This window comes from Ambystoma mexicanum, chromosome 5q, assembly GCF_040938575.1.
Source record: "Ambystoma mexicanum isolate Mex_15411 chromosome 5q, UKY_AmexF1_1, whole genome shotgun sequence".
NCBI classification, from domain to species: Eukaryota; Metazoa; Chordata; class Amphibia; order Caudata; family Ambystomatidae; genus Ambystoma; species Ambystoma mexicanum.
The window spans coordinates 739676667-739695800 of NC_090933.1; the positions used below are offsets into that span (position 1 = coordinate 739676667).

At 42.3% G+C, this 19134-nt stretch overlaps 1 protein-coding gene across 3 annotated transcripts in view; it reads left to right on the forward strand.

Annotated features, from left to right (window-relative positions):
* The window catches only part of HNF4G (hepatocyte nuclear factor 4 gamma), an 836697-nt gene that overhangs the window by 556344 nt on the left and 261219 nt on the right, over positions 1-19134 (forward strand). For all 3 annotated transcript variants that reach the window (XM_069621228.1, XM_069621227.1, XM_069621226.1), the window contains one exon: positions 1793-1887. In XM_069621228.1, coding sequence (XP_069477329.1) covers positions 1793-1887 — 95 coding nt within the window. The remainder of the gene's footprint in view (positions 1-1792; positions 1888-19134) is intronic.

Sequence of the window (19134 nt, forward strand, 5' to 3'; positions counted from 1 at the left end):
ACCCTGCTTAGGAAAATAACATGTTATCAAAAGTATTAACATGTTTTGGGAATTTTTTCATAACAAGCACCATTACATACGCATTTGTAAATCTGTTGATTACCATGCAGTGCCTTATTTTTTTTTTCATTGTATCTGATGCTTGAAATTTAAGTGAATGAATAATCCAGTGCTATTTCATAATCCTGGATCACAGTTTTAGTGTGGTGCATTGATGGTATAGTCAAAGAGCTTTTGGTGGTTCATGGCTGGAGAGTCTTGGTGATTGTTGCTCATAACATAACATGACATAACATGACATAACATACCATACCATACCATACCATACCATAACATAACATAACTTTACATAGGTATTTGTATAGAGCACATTCACCCCCGGATGGGCATCTTGGATTTATTGACAGATAACAGATGTTTATTTTTACTCAACTGATAGTGCTGGTGGGCTGCAGCAGAGGACAAAGCTTCACCTCACTGATGAGGCCCAACAAGGCTGAAACACGCGTATGGGGTTGCTTTTGGTACTCTTGTTCAGAGAGGAATTGCCATAGCATTTTGGTGCTGGACTGCCCATGTGGGCGGGACAAAAACTGATATGCAAATGGATATTTCCCATCTGTGAAAGGTACAGTCAGCAAAAAGCGTGTGCTGCAAACTTTCATCTCAGAACAGGTATCATGGCATGTTCTTTCTGGAGAGGAGCGCCTGCTACCTTTTCTGAACTACATCAATAATAGGAGTACTTAATTGTGTGCCATTTAGGTGCCTCCAGGATTTAACTCTGCTCTATGCAGCCTTTCCCCATCTCTGTAATCTCATAGCCTAATGTCATCAGCTTTGGGTGGGGTGACAGCAACTCTGCTGCTGCTCGGCTCTTTATACCCTAGCACACATCCCTGCAATGCAGGAGCCAAACAAGGCAAAATAGTATTGACAGCAACCTAAACATACAAATTGAAGAGATACTAATTCTAGAGTTGAGAGCGACATAGCGAGAACTTAGGCGTCCTGCTTCCCCTAAACAACACTGCATATGGAAAGTTTTGCAATACTTAGTCCAGTCGATCTCTCTATACCTTATGTAGTGCTCAGCTAATTATTCATAAATATCTTGGACTACCACTATCAGTAAGGTGTACCACTGACCCATCTACATACCCTTACAATAGTTCTCTACTAGTGGTGTTAGGTCCAAGCTTGGGCCTGCGTAAACGCCTAGCCAGTGCCTGTTGTCTTTGAAGTTCATACCTGATGTGCATGCCAGAACATCCATTTAAATTTGCTGGACATAAATGACCACCAGTTGGCACAATAGTGGGGAAATTACAGTATGTCTGGATCAATTCTCAAATCTCTGTCTGTTCTGGGTTAGAGGTGATGTTCGACAGACCTACTTTGTACCAATTCATGGATGATATTCATGTATTAATTTTATTTAGGACCTCCTTACAGTACATGATATTGCTTCCAAAGAATCAATTCTTTACATATTTTTTCTGACATTTTCATATCAGTCTATGGTCCATTTTGCCATATATTCCCTTATCCTGCTAGTTCTAATGACATTGGATCAAATGTGTCTGGTGGTGGTTATGGACTTTTCTGAAGTGGCATTTTGGAGATCAAACCTACTGGTATTTAGAAGAACAACGTCCCTAACTAAAACATACAATCTAGTGATGCTATATCGGTATCTAAGGCAGTACATTGGATTTGTATGGCAGTTTGCAGACAGCAACAGAAACATTGTGGGCCTACTAACGACTTTAACAATATTTATGTCCGTTAGGTTCAGCCGGCAATGTGTTGTTGATAAAGACAAGAGAAATCAATGTCGATACTGCCGTTTGAAGAAGTGTTTTCGGGCAGGAATGAAAAAAGAAGGTAAATAATCTTCTGGCACACTATTTCAACTCAGGTCGTTGCTGTAATGTGATAAAACATATCAGATCCGCAAGAAAAACTACACATAGTTAGTGTTTTCGGTATAATACATTAATTAAATGTTCATTGTTTTTATTAAACATGTTCAGACTTTTTGTTCACATTGTCAGCTTGTATGATATGATTTAGAACCTCTGTTATTGTGATGAGATCAAAATGTTCATAATCATTTAGATTACTTATTTTTACCTACTGTAGTCACCCCTTTGTACTGTATTCCCTGTCCTGCATATGGCAAATGCTGGTTAGGGCAATCTGGTGCCTCCTGATTTGTTGAACCTTTAAATTGAACTTGCAGGAATGTATACAATTTATTCTCTAGTTCAAGGTTGTAATTAGTGGGTACATAGAATACATATAATAATGGTTTCACTAAGCATTGGCAGTTACTTTGCATGCTTGACAATAACTAAATGTCCTACCCTTTTCTCACTCACAGCATGGTTCAGAGTGTTGGTGCTGACACTCATTCAATGAAATATGCATGAGAAAATATGAACCATTACATTAAAAAATTATGATAAAAGTGAGTGTGTGTGTTTGTGTGCAGATATGACTATCAATTTGTGTATCTACGTATCCTCCTAGATATCTATCGATCTAGTACAAGTCAGTGAAAATAACCTTGCTGTCACGGTTAAGTGAATCTCCCCTTAGGAAGAACACCTTTTGAAACTTTTATGACTTTAGCAGCATTTGGTGAATCTTATGAAACTATTCACAAAAATATAGAAGTGTTATTGAAAGTGGTGTGCAGTGGCAGATACCGGTGCAGAGGGGAACAGTATCTCCACCATCTTAACTACAGTGGAGGTGGAGCTTTGAAGTGGAGCCATGAACATTTTTCCTACTTACCCCCCTTCCAGGCGCACAGCGCGGCATGGACGTGGTGTTTTAAAGTGGTCTGTATTGGCAGATACCGGTGCAGAGGCGAACAATATCTAGTCTATCTTTACTGCAGTGGAGGCGGAGCTCTGAAGTGGAGCCCTGAATATTTTTCCTACTTAACACCGGCCCCGGTGCGCATCGTGGCGTGGAAGTGGTGTTGAATGTGGTCTGCAGTGGTCCGCTGGGGCTCTGTGGGTGTGTGATAAGCACATGTGGTTACTGGGCTGCCAACATCCAGCATGTCTTCCATAGCCTACCTGTTAAACCCTGCAGTATTGGTGAGTGAAAATGCTAAACGAGTGCTCAATCTAACTTGATCGCCTATAATTTCTCTGGTCTCACCAAGCACCAAATCTTTGGAACTTCTGCATTGACTTGTGTAAATGAACATTTATTTGCTACGGAGCAGAGATGAGCTCTGCCACAGTTCTAATTTGGCTGTCAAAGGAGGGAAAGCTCTTTGCCTTGAAAGAGCAGCCATGGCATTGTCACCTCCCATGAGCCCTCCTCCTCTGGCATTGGCATGGTCATCATTGACTGATACAGCGCTATTGAACTTATCTTGCCTAAACAAAAACATTGGTGCTCTTGAGGCCATTCAGGATATGGACAGTTTGAAAGGCAATGGCTCATTGCTTAAATCAGTAGCAACTGCACCTGGAGCCCGCCGTATATCTTTTTTCCCAGGGCCTCAACTAACTTTTGCTACTAATCTTTCGCAATTACGTCACTATTTACATTTGAGCCCCTAGGTCACAAAATAACATCACCATTGGATCTTTCTCCAGGGGAATTGACGCAGGAGGAAGATTGCTACCCACTTTTACACACAAATTCACATGAGGCCCCAAATACCCCTGGGTCGGCCCTCCATGCTCTGAACTTTACCCTCTGTCAAAATGGCTAACTCTTATGACGTTATTGCAGAGGAGTTCCATGACCAACATTTCATTTTAAACACTATGGGCCTCATTACAAGTGTGGCGGTCCTCCACGCTACGAATCTGCCTGCAGGGGCCGCTGCGCCCGACAGGTCTGCGGCCCTGATAGGCAGAGTCCTCACAGAAGTGCCAGCACCCTTAGCGACGGTGCCAGTGTGTCTGTCTTCCCACTGCCACGGAGTCCTGAAGGAAGACTTGTTTAGTGGCTCTCTGTTAAATCAGAATGAGAAGAGGATGTCACCCCAAACAGAAACATTAACAATATCAAGGAAGGCAAAGAAGAAATTAATAATCTTGAGAAGAGAGTGCCTAAGGGTCCCATTTACAATTTTGTAAAATCATCATCAAAACGTTACACCAAAGTGTATTCTGAGATGGAGAGCATAGGAGAATCGGCCGACTTAGGTTTGGCCATTGTGGAAGAACGCACGCCCATTTCCTCCTTGGTGGATGCACTGACTAGATCTCCTGTGGGGGCTTTTGTGCCAGCGAGTAACCTTACAGAGGATTAGAGTCAATTACAAAAGAGGGTGCTAACATTGGCACCTATCTTTGTACCTCAGGGATCTGGGCCCACGTTGTCTTCAAAACCATTTACAACAAATAGGATACTAGTAGTTCAGTATCTTCCCGCTACACGCTGAACTCCGACAATTAGCCGGGTTCGGAGAGAGATGCAGAGATGTCTGAGCGTCGGTTTCGAAGCTGGGCAAATGTTGGGAACAGTTGGGGATAGGGAGGGGAGTGTAGTTGGGTAGTTAGAGGGAAGTTGGCTCATAGACATTCACAGTAGGAGAGGGGTGGTGAGATGAGCTGGAAGGGGAGTGTGGTTATGCTAGGAAAAGATGGGAGAACTTAAGATAGCAACTTGGAATGTTAGGGGGCTGAATTGCTACATCAAACGGAACAGAGTAATGGCATACTTAAAACGCCAAAAAATAACATAGCCCTACTGCAAGAAACACATCTGACCAAAGATAGACAGGATACCTTGGCACGTAAATGGGGTGGGGTGACCTTGGGTTCTACATACTCAGCATATGCCAGGGGAGTGCTGATATGGGTAGCACTAACAGTTCTGTTCAGGGTCCTCCAGACCCACTTAGATACGGAAGGTAGGATGATCATGGTACGGGGCAGAGTGGAGAACAGAGACATATGCATTATTAATACATATGCCCCTAATCACAATACAGCTGTGTATTTCAGATCCTTATACCAAGATAGGCCCATATAGGGAGGGGGCATTAATATGGGGGGGTGACTTTAATTGTACACTGCACCCGGCACTAGACAGATCAGAATGTAAATTTGTTCATCCAGCTCCGGCAACGAAAGAACTAAACACGTTGCTGCACGCATTTAAATTGAAGAGTGTGTGGAGAACAATGCATCAGCAGGGGTGCGTATATTCTCACTATATGAATCTCTACATGAGGTTGGACTACGTGTTCGCGGGGGGAGAATTGTTAGGAGAGTTTGCACAAGCTAACTACAAAGCTAGGGTCTTCTCGGACCATGCCCCTCTGGTGGTCATATGGCAGGCTCTCCCGCCCCGTGCCAGGATTCAGACATGGAGACTCAGGGCACAAGTGCTAAGGGATGTAGGGTTCGGAGAACACCTGAGAGAGGAGGTGATGGTATATTTCAAGCATAATAAGGGCAGTGTAAGGTCAGCAGGCAGACTATGGGCGGCTTTTAATGTAGTGGTCAAAAGGTATACAAGATGTTATTGAACGAGATTTATGGGTAACGTGATGAATATGGGGAGGCAGGGATAGATACACCAGGAGGAAGACATTTGATCTCATTGTATGCAGATGATATGCTACTCTACTTACACTACCCCAAGACTAATCTGCAATATATACTAGACATGATGGAGCGATAAGCAGTATTCTCGGGTATAACAATTAATCTGCAAAAGTCGTTTATTTCCATTAAGAAGATATATGAGAAACTCTGCTACCGGTGCTGCCAATTAAATGGGAACTAGACTAATTCCGTTACCTGGGAGTGGACATCTATCATGATCCTCAAATGGAACACACACGAAATACAGTGAGGGCAATGAGGGGCATTGAGAATTCCATTTCTTTCTGGGCTCGACTGCCATTATCCATGATGGGACGGGAATCGCTAGTGAAAATGATTGTACTGACTAGGCTCCTTCACTTTTTTACAAATGTCCTGTTTGCTATACCGAGGTTGTTCTTCGTTAAACTGCACAGTATATGCAGGACCTTCCTGTGGAACAACTCGAGGTGCATGGTGGCACTTTGGAAGCTTCAGAATGCGTACGGCCTAGGGGTTATAAAACTACCCAACTTTGAGGTGTATTTCTTAGCTAGTCAGTTACAATTTGTAGCGAAATGGCTGTCTGATAAATGAGTCGAGGTTGTTGCAAACAATGGGACCCAGTTTTTTTTCTAAACAAAGTCATATGGATAAGGGACTCTTGTACAACCTGCTCACCCAGGCTGCTGAAACTGGGGTGTGCAATGTGTCGTAGGGCCTGTCAATTGCTGGGGAACACTGCACCATATTCCCTGCAGATCCCGATAGTGGCGTTAGAAGGTACGAGTGACCAATTGAGGTTGAAAGTGAGAAGATATTGGAAACCTGAAGGGGTAGCAACGGTAGGTGACCTGATGAAAGAAGGGGTGCCCAAAGATTTTATGGAGCTGATAGAGGAGACAGGAGTGCATCCGGGGAAAAACCTTACACATATTAGCTTGTTGAGGAATGTGAGACACAGATGGCCGCAGACCGCAGCTCCACTACAGATGGATGACACTATTGAGACATTTTACGATGTATCGTAAGGGGGGCATGAAGTCTCAAGGATATACAAGTTGCTAATGTCTAAAGTGGCGAGGGAGTTGGGGCAGACGAGACAGCAATGGGAGGCGGATCTGGAAGAACCAATGTCAGACGCAGTGTGGAAGAGAGCCATAGTGTACCACAAGAAAGTATCTAGAAACACAAGGCTTCAACAGATTCAACTATATATCACCCACAGAGCATATTTAACCCTGAATAGAATAGCAAAATTTAGCCAAACAGCGATGCAATCATGTCTGAAGTGTGGGGAGGTGAATGCAGATCTGGTTCACATGTTTTGGCCCTGTGTGGAGATTTTGGGAGGAGGTTGCGCAAGCACTAGCAAAAGCGGATATCACATTGAACATTGGAAACCCCCTGGCCTTTTTGCTGGGAGGATTCGCAAGGCCTAAAAGGGCTAAACATTTGAACAAATGAGGGATCTAGCATATATATTAGCTAAAAACGCACAATAGTGATGGGGTGGAAAGCGACAGGGGTGGGGGATTTGGGCGGAATAGGGGAACACACGGATGAGACTTGTATTGTGATATGTTGAATACTGTGATGCAAAGTCTGTAAATTGTGGTGGAATTTAAAATAAAAAAAATTAGAAAAACATTTACACCAAAATCAGGTTGTTTCTTAAGCAAAGGCTGATCAGGCAAAAGTAAGCATGTGCATGTGCAAAATTCGATAAACATGTATTTTGATGCTCCATTGGTTGTTCTAGAAAAGTAAGATCATCAGTTTAAGAGCCAGCATGACTCATTACAGTCATCCTTTCTCACATTAGTGGACAAAGCCCCTTGTTCTGTTGCGATAACTGACAGAAGGTTCATAACACTGAGTTCAGTATTAAGCGGGTTGGGTGAGACAGTGGAACCACTAGAATTTGTAAACCAGAATACTGGCCTGGGTAATTTAACTCACAATGGCCACAACGAAAGAGGGGGACATTTCTACCCTATGTCACGTCATTACCCAGGGACTAATCTCAGCCAACTTGAAATTGAAAAGCAAGGAGTTAAAGGGAAAACAACTCTATCAAAGGAACTTACATTGATCTTGAACAAGGTTTTTTACTAATAGAGACCCACTCCCTTTAAATCGGAGCCAAATTCTGGCACTTTTTTAAAAATACCTAGCTTAAGACTGATTTCCTCTAGCGATATTGCTTGGGTTCAGTTTCCAGTGAAGGGCAGATTAAATTTGGCAAAGTTATACTTTATGGTAAGTGCCCTGGTTCTGTCTGAGTTGGAGTTGCTCCTAACATTTGGCTACGACGTGTTGCAGGCCCTAGCTAAGCCAAAGTCTCTGCTGAATGAGATTTCTCCTGTAGTAATTCCCCGCCCCTCTATGTCTATTCATGACTTGATATCTTGTAGTCCGCCCTCAATTAACATTAATACTTCAGATCCAGGTCAGCGAAGAATTACAGATGAAAACCCTACAATATTACTAGCACCACATGAATGGAACTCTGTGTGTCTGTTTTGCATGGTGGGGGAAGTACTCAGAATATCTTTAAGTGAATAGATGATCTTCGTTTGGCCTCTTGAAATTGTAGAGGACATAAGTTCCTAGAAACAGATTTACTTTCTCTGCCATAATACTCTTTATGTTTGCAGGAATCTTGGTTAACCTCTTTTCCTATAATAGATGATTATGTGGGTCTAACAGTGGAAGCTATGCAGGGAGCATTGGTCCAAACTATGTGGTGTCCCCTATGTGCCCTTAGAAATGGTATTGGTCTAAAGATGTTTAGCATTGAAACATACCGGGAGGATATTTAAATGGTGTAAGTGGTTGGTGGTTGTGGAAATTGAACAGATGTTTGCTGTTATGTGTTTAATGTATACTTCAGCCCAAAATCTGAGGACAAAACCTTCTTGAAAGCCCCTTCTGTCCTCGTCTCAAATGCTCTAGAACATGAGGATGTAGATAAAATCATATTGTGGGATTTTAATAATGAATGCCCGGATCCCAAGTGGTATTGTGAAAAAAAACAGGATTGGGTTATCTTCACTGGTGAGAAAAAAAGGGAGGTTAGTAAGACCAGAATTACAAAATTGGGATTTATTCCTTGCCAATGGAAACCTTATTGATGATAGCCCCCATGAATTCACTTGGGCTAATGGCCATTTGAGATCCACCTTGGACTATGTATTCATATCCAAATCCTTATTCTGGAAATCTAACTGCCTAAAAGTGTTACCTTGAAAATCTAGTGACCACTCTATGTTGGTTTTGATCTTAAAGCATAACTGCGGTGATGAACAAAGTTTAAATTTCCTGGTGGTGTTGAAGGTCAATCCGATAAATCAAGCACTGACCTGGAAGCCAGCATTATCATTATATTTTAATGAATTTATTTTGTACATGGGACCCAATGAAGATGGGGAATTTTTCAATCCAGCCATATATGACAAGACACCTCAAAGGGCCTTGAGTAGTTTATATTCCCCTAATGTGGGGAGGTGAAAGAATGTAACTAAGAATTGAGGCTATACACAAAAGTATGATACCCTTCTTGCGGGAAAACAGAGGAAGTTTAACAAAGCAAGGAGACAACTGAGAAAACTTTGATTAGACTATGAGGAAAAGGCAAACAATTTGAGACTTCATTATAAGAATTGGGCCAATAGTCATCAATTTCTGCTGAACATTAATGATGCAGAATCAATGCTTTACTCAATTATTCCCAAAAATTCGTCCTACTTTTGGAGATTGATTGAAGAACTGTTAGAGCAATGTTCTCTCCAATGTCAGCCTGTTGCATCTGGTGTGTGGGAGACACACTTCTCCTCCCTTTATCATGAAAATGAGGGGTTGGGGGGGTCTCTCTCACTCAATAGTAATTGGTCAGAACAGGTTGGGATAGATTTATCAGTGATAAAAGAGACTATTAAGAAAGGCAAGGTCTCAAATGCTCCAGGGCCGGATAGCTTAGTGAATGCTACATTAAAGTTGAACCCAAACCTCTGGCAGCTATTCTGTATGTTTTATTTTGTGACACTGTGAAGGCCAAGAATTTGCCATCCTCCTGGAAGAAAGCAAACATTGTAGTGATTTACAAGAAGGGAGACAGGGCTATTCCATCTAATTACCGCACAATCTCCCTCCTTGGTGCCGCTAGTAAAATCTTTGGGGTTATTATTTTGTATCATCTATGTATTTGGGCAGATAGGAACGGCATTATCAACAAATACCAGTCCGGCCCATAGCAAGGCCTGAATACTGCTCATAATTGCTTTGTAATTCATTTAATTAATCTTCTGCAAACGCAGGCAAACAGGAGAAAACAGTACTTTACTGTGCATTTCTGGATATTTCTCATGCGTTTGTTTGTCGACACCTTTGGGAAAAGGTAATGGAGATGAATTTGTCCCGTCGGACTGGTAGACATCTTGATTGTTTTGCACACTGATACCAAGCTGATGGTTCGTTTAGACTGAAAAGGGAATTTCACAAAGTGGATAAATAGTTGCTGCGAGTTGTTTACTGGTGCCTTTTTTATTTAGCTTATACATTAGTGATTTTGGCAAAATCTTTGAGAGATCGAAATTTCCTTCCAAAGCTAGGGAATCTGCAAATTATCTACCAGGCAGATGCTGATGATATAGTACTATTTGACTCGACCCCCATTGGCCTACATAGGGCCTTGACAGCGACCAATGATTATTTTGCAGCATTGGATTTACTATTGAATGTAAATAAAATCAAACATTCTAATGATAAATTATATTTAAAAAAATAAACCGAAGTATAACCGGTTTGTTGCAAAAGAACGACTGGAAGTGGTCCAAACCTTTAGATATTTGCGCATCTAGATCAGCACAAAGAGAGCCAAGCAATTTGACTGTTATCGTATAATCAAGCAAACTAGAACAAAAACCTTTGAAACATCAGCATTTGACAGGAGGTTTGGCAGATTCTCAGCAACTCCCATGGTTAAGTATAACCAGCATGGGGGCATGGCTAGGTAGCCACGCAGTAGGACGAGATTCCTGTGGCTCCAGAGATCCGTACATGATTCTATCCTGAGAATGAGGAGTATGCAAGCCTAAGCGTCTGTGGTTACAGCACTGTGTGGAGGGAATCGGTGTGCACATCTGGGCACTCTCAGGGAACGTAGAGAGCCCTATTCATGGAGTTCTAGCAGTTTGAACCCCGGGACGTGGCTCGATGGAAAAAGAACCAAAGATGGTGGTGCAGAACAAAGGGGAAGCAGCAGAGCGCTGAAAGTCAGGCGCAGGCCAAAACCTCACCGGAAGCAAAAGCCAAGGGACAACAGCTTGGCAAGAAGGGCACAGCACCGGTATTAGGATCAGAAGCGCTGCTGATTGACCAGCCATTCACACGCCTGGGACAGCGGTCCTCACAGTGAGTCGCATGGAGGGCTCGAGCACTCGTTAGTGCTATGATCCTACCGGGGGTCGCACGATGGCACAGGCGACCAGAATGTGACTCTAGGCAACGCTGAAGAGTCCCTGGCACATGCAGGGTCGTGGAAGTTAGGAAGGTAGAGGGCTGTGTTCATAGTCTCCGCTGCAGGAAGTGCGGATAATTGTACACAAACCTGTATGACCTGGTGAGGGAGTGAGCAGTGGACCAGCGGTATCAATTACGAGCCCCAGAGAAAAGGGCCATGTAGCCATTTAAGCTAGGGCACAGGCAGAATTCTGACCTAGCCCGACAGACTATGGATGGTACAGAGCATAGCCACATGAGCGATAGCCAATTTCATCAGGGGTGTACTGACTTGCACAACCCCACGCCAGTACGGTGAGGTAAATGAATAGTTTGGACGCTGCAAAGGGTCCATAAGAGTTATATGACCAGCAATTTCATAGGGAATGTAGTCACCAAATGTGAGCTGGTGGACACTGATAACATTATCCAATACGGCACAGGTCATCAAAGGCCCAAGTAACGTTATAATGGGGGCTGGACAAAGGGAATAACGGCCTGCAGTTATAGCACACATACTTGACACAGGAGCATATGGAACACACGCTGTAAGCTTGGCAACACGGCCTACATGTTGGATACTATACATAGGCTTGAGCAGAGACATATAGCATCCATGCTGGCAGGAAGTGGATGCATAGGGGTCCTCCCCTGTCCAAAAGCAGATAACATTGTGGAGCAAAGCGGGGCAATTGGTTCACTGAAGTACACCGGCAGACAATACTGAGGGCCCCAGGCTTGCACCCTGTAGCATACTGAGGGCCCTACAAAGGGCAAGGAACCCACAGTAAGCACCAGCACTTTTGGCCAAATACCCATAGCAAACATAACATAGTAGTATGTAACTGTTGAACAACACGACGGACCTGGTGAGAATGGCGTAGTGAGGGGTACCTATCAGCTAATGTGTAGTGCTCAAGCGCACAGAAGGTGGTGAAAAAAGAAGGAGCCATCCTGTAAGGTTGGGAGGAAAAGCAGTGAAAGTGGTATTCCTGAGTGGCACAATCGAAATAGAGGCCTGCAGAAGAGCAAGGCAAAGTCAAGTTATGACATCCAAAGCTCAGAAAGGAAAAGGGAAACAGCTTACATTGGAGGCATGCACCCAGCGGAGACCACTACTCAAGCGACCTCCGCACATCTCGGGGAACAGCCGCTTGAGAAGGGGTCGACCAGCAGATCCTGGAGGCCATAGCATCTCTGAAGGTGGCGCTGGAGTCCAAAATGGAAGCGATCAGATAGATGTGAACTTGTTGAGGCAAGATGTGCAGTCACTGGCTGAAAGCACAGGATCACTTGAGAAGGAGATGGCGGAGAACACGAGTAGCCTGAAGGTTACTTCAGAAGAAGTCAGAGTACTGCAACAACAGGTGTGTAATCTGGAAGAGAGAGCTGAGGATACAGAAGGAAGAGTCAAATGCAACAATGTAAGAATTATTGGGCTCCCGCAAGGAGAAGAGGGACCAAACCCAACTGACTACATAGACACTCTTGCTGCAGGAGATAGGCCTAGGGTTCCTCACTCAAGGCTTCACGGTAGAAAGGGAGCATAGATCACTGATGAGGAAACCGCCGCCTGGCGCCCCACCGAGGCCAATAATAGCTTGGATACTGAACTACTGAGATAGGGAAAAGATCCTTGAGCACTTCCGCAAAGGAAGTATGATCCAACGTGCGTCTGCCATGATAACGGCATGCCCGGATTATACCTTACAAGTACAGAAGCAATGGATGAACTATATATCGGTCAAAAGAAGATTGTAAGCCAAATCTAAGGTATATATTATTGGATCCTGCTAGACTGAAGATAATTCACAAAGGTCGTGCTATTTTCTTCAATAACCCTGAAGATGTATATAAATGGATGGACACAGAGAATTTACCAACCGGAACAGACACTGGTGTGGGGTCATCACACCTTGGGGAGTCCCCCCTTTTTTCATAATTAAGAAAGGGCGATGAGATGTATATTTACTGCCATTAGTACCAAGAGAATATATTCTTACAGAAAACTCTCTACCTGATTATTAGGGATCCCTTGGGATGGCAGGTTTACTGAATTTAGACAACCTACTAGGTCAGATATGCACAGTGTAAATAAGGCTCTTAAGGGCTTTTTAAGACAAATTAGTGGTTTGCTATAGGGAATGAACCTGTGCGGTGAGCCTACACTTGTTTATGCGTCTCCTAGACTACGACGCGGCTACGACGCGCGGCCTATCATGACATCATCACGTTACGTCGTACGTGATGACATCATCGCTACGTGCGCGGCTGCAACGAGAATAGAATTTTCTAGGCTTTTATACGATTGCATTTGAGAAACCTTCCTGAGTGCTGATCTTCAGGAGATACTCTACAGACACACTGGTTCTGTGACAAAGGTAAGCTTTACTCCTAGAAGGGAACTGAGGTCTTGAACCTTTAATTCAGTCGAGGGAATCCTAACTTAATCTAAGAGGGGTCTGTGTTTTGTTACAGACAAGGCATTGAAACTTGACCCATCCATTTAATGAAAAGTGGACAATTTATATGGAAATTGGACCTGAAAACTGCGGCCCTGGCACTGCGAATACCATTTTATGGAGGTAAGGGCCATGACATACTCTTATAGGGGGAAATAGATTACCCACCCCTAATCCTAGTAACCCTTAGAACCCTTTTCTTGTGTCTTAGAGCCATGGAAGGGGTAAAATCCGATAAGTGACCTACATTGGAGGTGGTACACTCTAAAGAAAAAGAAAGAAAAATTATAGTTTTCCTCGAGAGAGAAGTGACCAGTCTTTGTGACCAAGGTGAGGTTTGAAACACATATTTATGCTTTCCCCCTTGGTAGTTTTTAATGAGACTCATGGTAATAATGTCCATGTGGCGGGATGAGGTACTTACAAGTTCCTAGGAGGTGTGTTTGGGTATAGGCAAACTCTCCTTACCATTTGGTAGGTGTATAACAATAGTTGTAATTGTTAATGAACTTGTAAACAGTTAGGACTACAAGTTTTCGTTACAGGTATATTATGAATTGTATACTTGTTACACCCTAATGGTGATTAGGGATGGTAAGGTTTAGCAAATGAACCAACAATGCCAATGTAATAATGTGTATATGTTTGTATGTACCCTCAGCTATAGGAACTGGAATTGTAAAGGAAAGAACAGAAAATCCTACAGAAAGCACAAAACAAACTTCTGCCCCTGAAGAATGTCCAGTTATTTACAACATCAAGGACAGAAACTTATATAAATTGGGCTATTTTCACGCAGTAGGGAGCAAGAGTAAATTAAGTTGCTACTACGTTTGTGTTTCAAGCATTTATGAACTTGATTCTGTGTGGTGGAAAAACTACTTTTTAACATTGTATACTTTTATGTGGTGTATATGTTTTTCAATGCTTTTGATACTTGTGCTATGAATTAAAACTTGACTTTTTAGAGAAGTGGGAGTAATTGTCTCATTAGATTATACACAGCCCATATTTGCTAAGTGGCTGCTGGTAGCGTTTCTAATACTGAGGGTAACGTGTGATGTTGATTGATTATGTACGTGTCCCTTCTTTTTGGTTAAATAGATATATTATATCCTCACTTGGTAGGAGGGATTATCACCAGAATGTGGGGCAACCCTTGAATGAAATAACGCTTCTGTGAGGCAACCTTTGTTTCGTAGGGATCCACCTTAATGGTGGTAGGAAGAAAAGTTTTTTGTGCCTAGGCCTATACCACACCAATGTTTTTTGGGTCAATTGAGGTGATAATTTCCACCATTCTTTGATACCAAAACACTACCATGGCAACGGCATCAGACAAGAGTCTTGCTTATACTGAAGACTACATTTTACAACTCCTTAATTCTATACCAGGATTGGGCCTAGACAATGAGCTTTGTGACATTGGGAAAGATGATAAATGGAATGAACTCACACAGACTCGGAAGAGGCTGGTACGAACTGAGCTACATGCCATTATCATGCTGGAATACCTCAAGAACCAGGCCCTACCACAGGGTCTGATAGTACACAATGAACCGAGGCTCTTTTTAGATAATGCAGAATTCAAACTTAAATGGAGCTATATAGCCAACAAGTGTGGATGAGATTGGCTGGTATTAATCATCAAAACAGCACAAGAAACCATGAAAAAAATCTTGGTCGATTTAAATGCATTGGAAGAAGATATGAAAAAGAATTTCGACATCGAGATCTTTAAAACTAAATTAGAAGCCCACATGAAGGAGATGCAAGCGTTTAAGGTTGAATCAAGTACTAAAAGAATTAAAAGACTCAAAAAAGATCTAGCGAGTTTTGCACATGATAAAGCTTTCCAATACGTGACTAAGGATTACAACTTTGGGCCTCCAACGGGGGGACAAAGAGCAAACCGGAGAGTGAGATTTAGGAACACATTTTACAGCTCGAGTGAAGAAGGGGTGGCACCCAATGAAAATGAAGACACCAATGGGGGTGATCAAAAAGGAAGAAATACGAATGCCTTAGCACAAAGAGGCCGTAACTCAGGAGGAAATCAAGGTGTAAGAAATGGGTCAAGGCGCCCACCTTTTTTAGGCAGACGGAACAGTCGGCAAGAGTGGACGACGGATCGAATGCAGACACGCAGTTACCGGGGTTGGTAGTTAATCTGTCCAGTGAGACCCTCTCCGGAGAAGAAGAACGTTGTTTGAATAAAGGTCTAAACTTTGTTGTGTCTAAATATCATAACCCTTTTAAATTTAGATTGGAATTTAATGCATTTATGCGTAAAGTGCATTTAAAAGAATTCTTTGAAGATCAACCCACCAGTATCCACACTAATTTTAGTGGCCTGAGAAATCCTTCCACTTTCTGTCCTCCCTATCACACTCATTGGCCGGAATCGCTGGTTTTTGAAAGAAAGGTCCTTCGAGAAGTACAGAAACTCGAAACTCAAGGGATGTCTAAAAACTCCAATTTCAGTCAATCAGAAGTCACTATGTTGCGTGACCTGGGGAAAAATGACAAAATTGTTATTAGACAGGCTGACAAGGGAGGGGCCATCGTCATTTTGAATAAAAAAGATTATATTGACGAATGCCACAGACTGTTATCAGATAACAACAGCTATCGGAAAATCAATCAAGATCCTAGCCCCGGCCTTGTCAAAATGATAAGGGAAAAAGTAGACAAAGCAGTAGATTTGCAATTAATCAGTAAACAGGAAGGGGATTACCTTACCAGGGAAACAGCGAAAATCCCTGTGTTCTACATTTTACCTAACCTACATAAAAACAAGGAGAAACCATCAGGCAGATCCATAGTATCTGGGGTGAACTCCATTCTGGAACCCTTGTCTAAATATGTAGACTTCTATCTGCGCCCTTTTGTAAACAAAATGAAAAGCTACATACAAGACACTAGAGAAGCCATAGTGAAAATTGAAGGGATGGCTTTTGATCCAACTAGTGATATTCTGATTTGCTTGGACATTCAATCATTATATACCAACATCCCTCAGAGAGCTACCTTAGAAGTGGTAGAAGAAACACTGCTACAACGAGAAGACAATCACCCTGTAAGCAATGCCTTCATTTTATGGTGTGCTGAAACAGCCCTTACCAATAATTTGTTTCTATTTTTGGGACAATTCTACATACAAGTAGAAGGGACAGCCATGGGGGCAGCCATGGATCCTAATTTAGCCAACTTGTACGTCGACATGGTAGAACAAACGGTGATTTATTCAGTGGTCAATCCATTCAGACCCCAGATAACACAGTGGTTGAGATACATTGACGACGTTTTCATGATATGGCATGGATCGATAGAAGAAGCAAACAACTTTCTGGGATGGTTGAATAATCAAAACAGATATTTGAAATTCACGGCTTCCATGAGTTCTATCGAGGTGCATTATTTGGATTTGACAATTTACCATAAAGATAATCAACTGTTGGTAAAACCTTTTGTGAAAAGCACTGACAGAAATGCCTTGCTTCATTATGGGAGTCACCATGCTAAACATGTACGTGACAATTTACCCTTTGGGCAATTTTTGCAACTTAAACGCAACTGCAGCGCCAGGTTGGATTATGAAAAGGGTGCCAATATACTGATTAACAAACTTACTGATAGAGGGTATCCAACAAAAATTGTTAAACAATCAGCCAAGCGAGATTACAACAACCATTGAGAGGCTCTGTTTGAGAAGAAAAATAAAGAGAAACTGGACAGTCCATTGGTGTTTGTGAATACTTTTAGTAATGTCTCCTACAAAGTTAAAAACATCATACATAGGAATTGGCAAAAGATCATGACCACCCCTCAACCGTTGGTGGCTTTCAAAAAGAGTACAAACATTTGCAACCTTATTATGAAAAATGATATACAAAAGATGAGTAACACTGAGTTTAGACAACATACCCTATGGGGATTACCTAGAGTAATGGGACACCATCCTTGTGGTGACTGTGTTATGTGCCCTCTAACTAAGAAGATGACCTGTGTGAATCTAGGTTTAAAGTCAGACTTGCTTATGAAAGAACATACTAATTGCCAAACTGAGAATGTAATCTGTATGATTAAATGTCCGTGTGCATTGTCGTACATAGGGAAGACCAATAGGAAGTGCAAGACGCGCATGATTGAACATAAGAGCTGTCTCAAAAATCATACTGACAAAGCCCCATTGGTTAAACACTATGATGAGAAGGGCCATTCCTTTATGGAATTTGAGTGGTGTATCCTGGAAAAAGTAAGAGGGAGAACTCAGGAAGAAATTAATAGAAAATTGATTAATTTGGAACAGAAACTCATTTTTCTAACCAATAGCCATGTGACGGGGCTAAACGAAAATATTGAGTGGCACAATATTCAATAAGATACTATCGGATCAAAACAGCCATTTGATCTTGAGTCATGCACGTCCATTGGTGAACCTCAGTATGTTAATGAGGTTTGCTACCAACAGAATGTATAGGATTTAGACTCTGCAAGTAACCTGGTGTAGTCCACACTCTGTACATGTCAGAGGCAACGGATAGATTAATCTATGTGGATAATGGATGTATTGCATATTGTGGATACCATTCTGTTCTGTTGAATTATGATTTGGCTGCATGTAAACATAAGATATATGCATACTTTTTTTCATTCCATTGGGGTACATTAATCATGGCCATAAGGGTTTTCAGCCAGCTGTACTGTCTTCACCATTTTTCAATTAGAACTTGTGATATATAAAAACTATCACTGTGTAATTAAAAAACCTGTAGCACTACCAACAATGTGGGGTCATCACACCTTGGGGAGTCCCCCCCTTTTTCGTATATTAAGAAAGGGCGATGTGATGTATAATTTAGTGCCATTAGTACCAAGAGAATATATACTTCCAGAAAACTCTCTACCTGATTATTAGGGATCCCTTGGGATGGCAGGTTTACTGAATTTAGAGAACCTACTAGGTCAGATAAGCACAGTGTAAATAAGGCTCTTACCGGCTTTTTAAGACAAATTAGTGGTTTGCTATAGGGAATGAACCTGTGCGGTGAACCTACACCTGTTTATGCGGCTCCTAGACTACGACGCAGCTATGACACGCGGCCTATCGTGACGTCATCACGTTACATCGTACATGATGATGTCATCGATAAGCGTGCGGCCGCAATGAGAATAGCATTTTCTAGGCTTTTATACAATCCCATCTCGGAAACCTTCCTGAGTGCTGATCTTCAGGAGTTACTCTACAGACACACTGGTTCTGTGACAAAGGTAAGCTTTACTCCTAGAAGGGAACTGAGGTCTTGAACCTTTAATTCAGTCGAGGGAATCCTAACTTAATCTAAGAGGGGTCTGTGTTTTGTTACAGACAAGGCATTGAAACTTGAACCATCCATGTAATGAAAAGTGGACAATTTATATGGAAATTGGACCTGAAAATTGTGGCCCTGGCACTTCGAATACCATTTTATGGAGGTAATGGTCATGACATACTCTTATAAGGGGAAATAGATTACCCACCCCTAATCCTAGTAACCCTTTGTAACGCTCACCTGATTCCCGCAGAGGCGCCGGTCTTGACTGGGTGAATGCCGTAT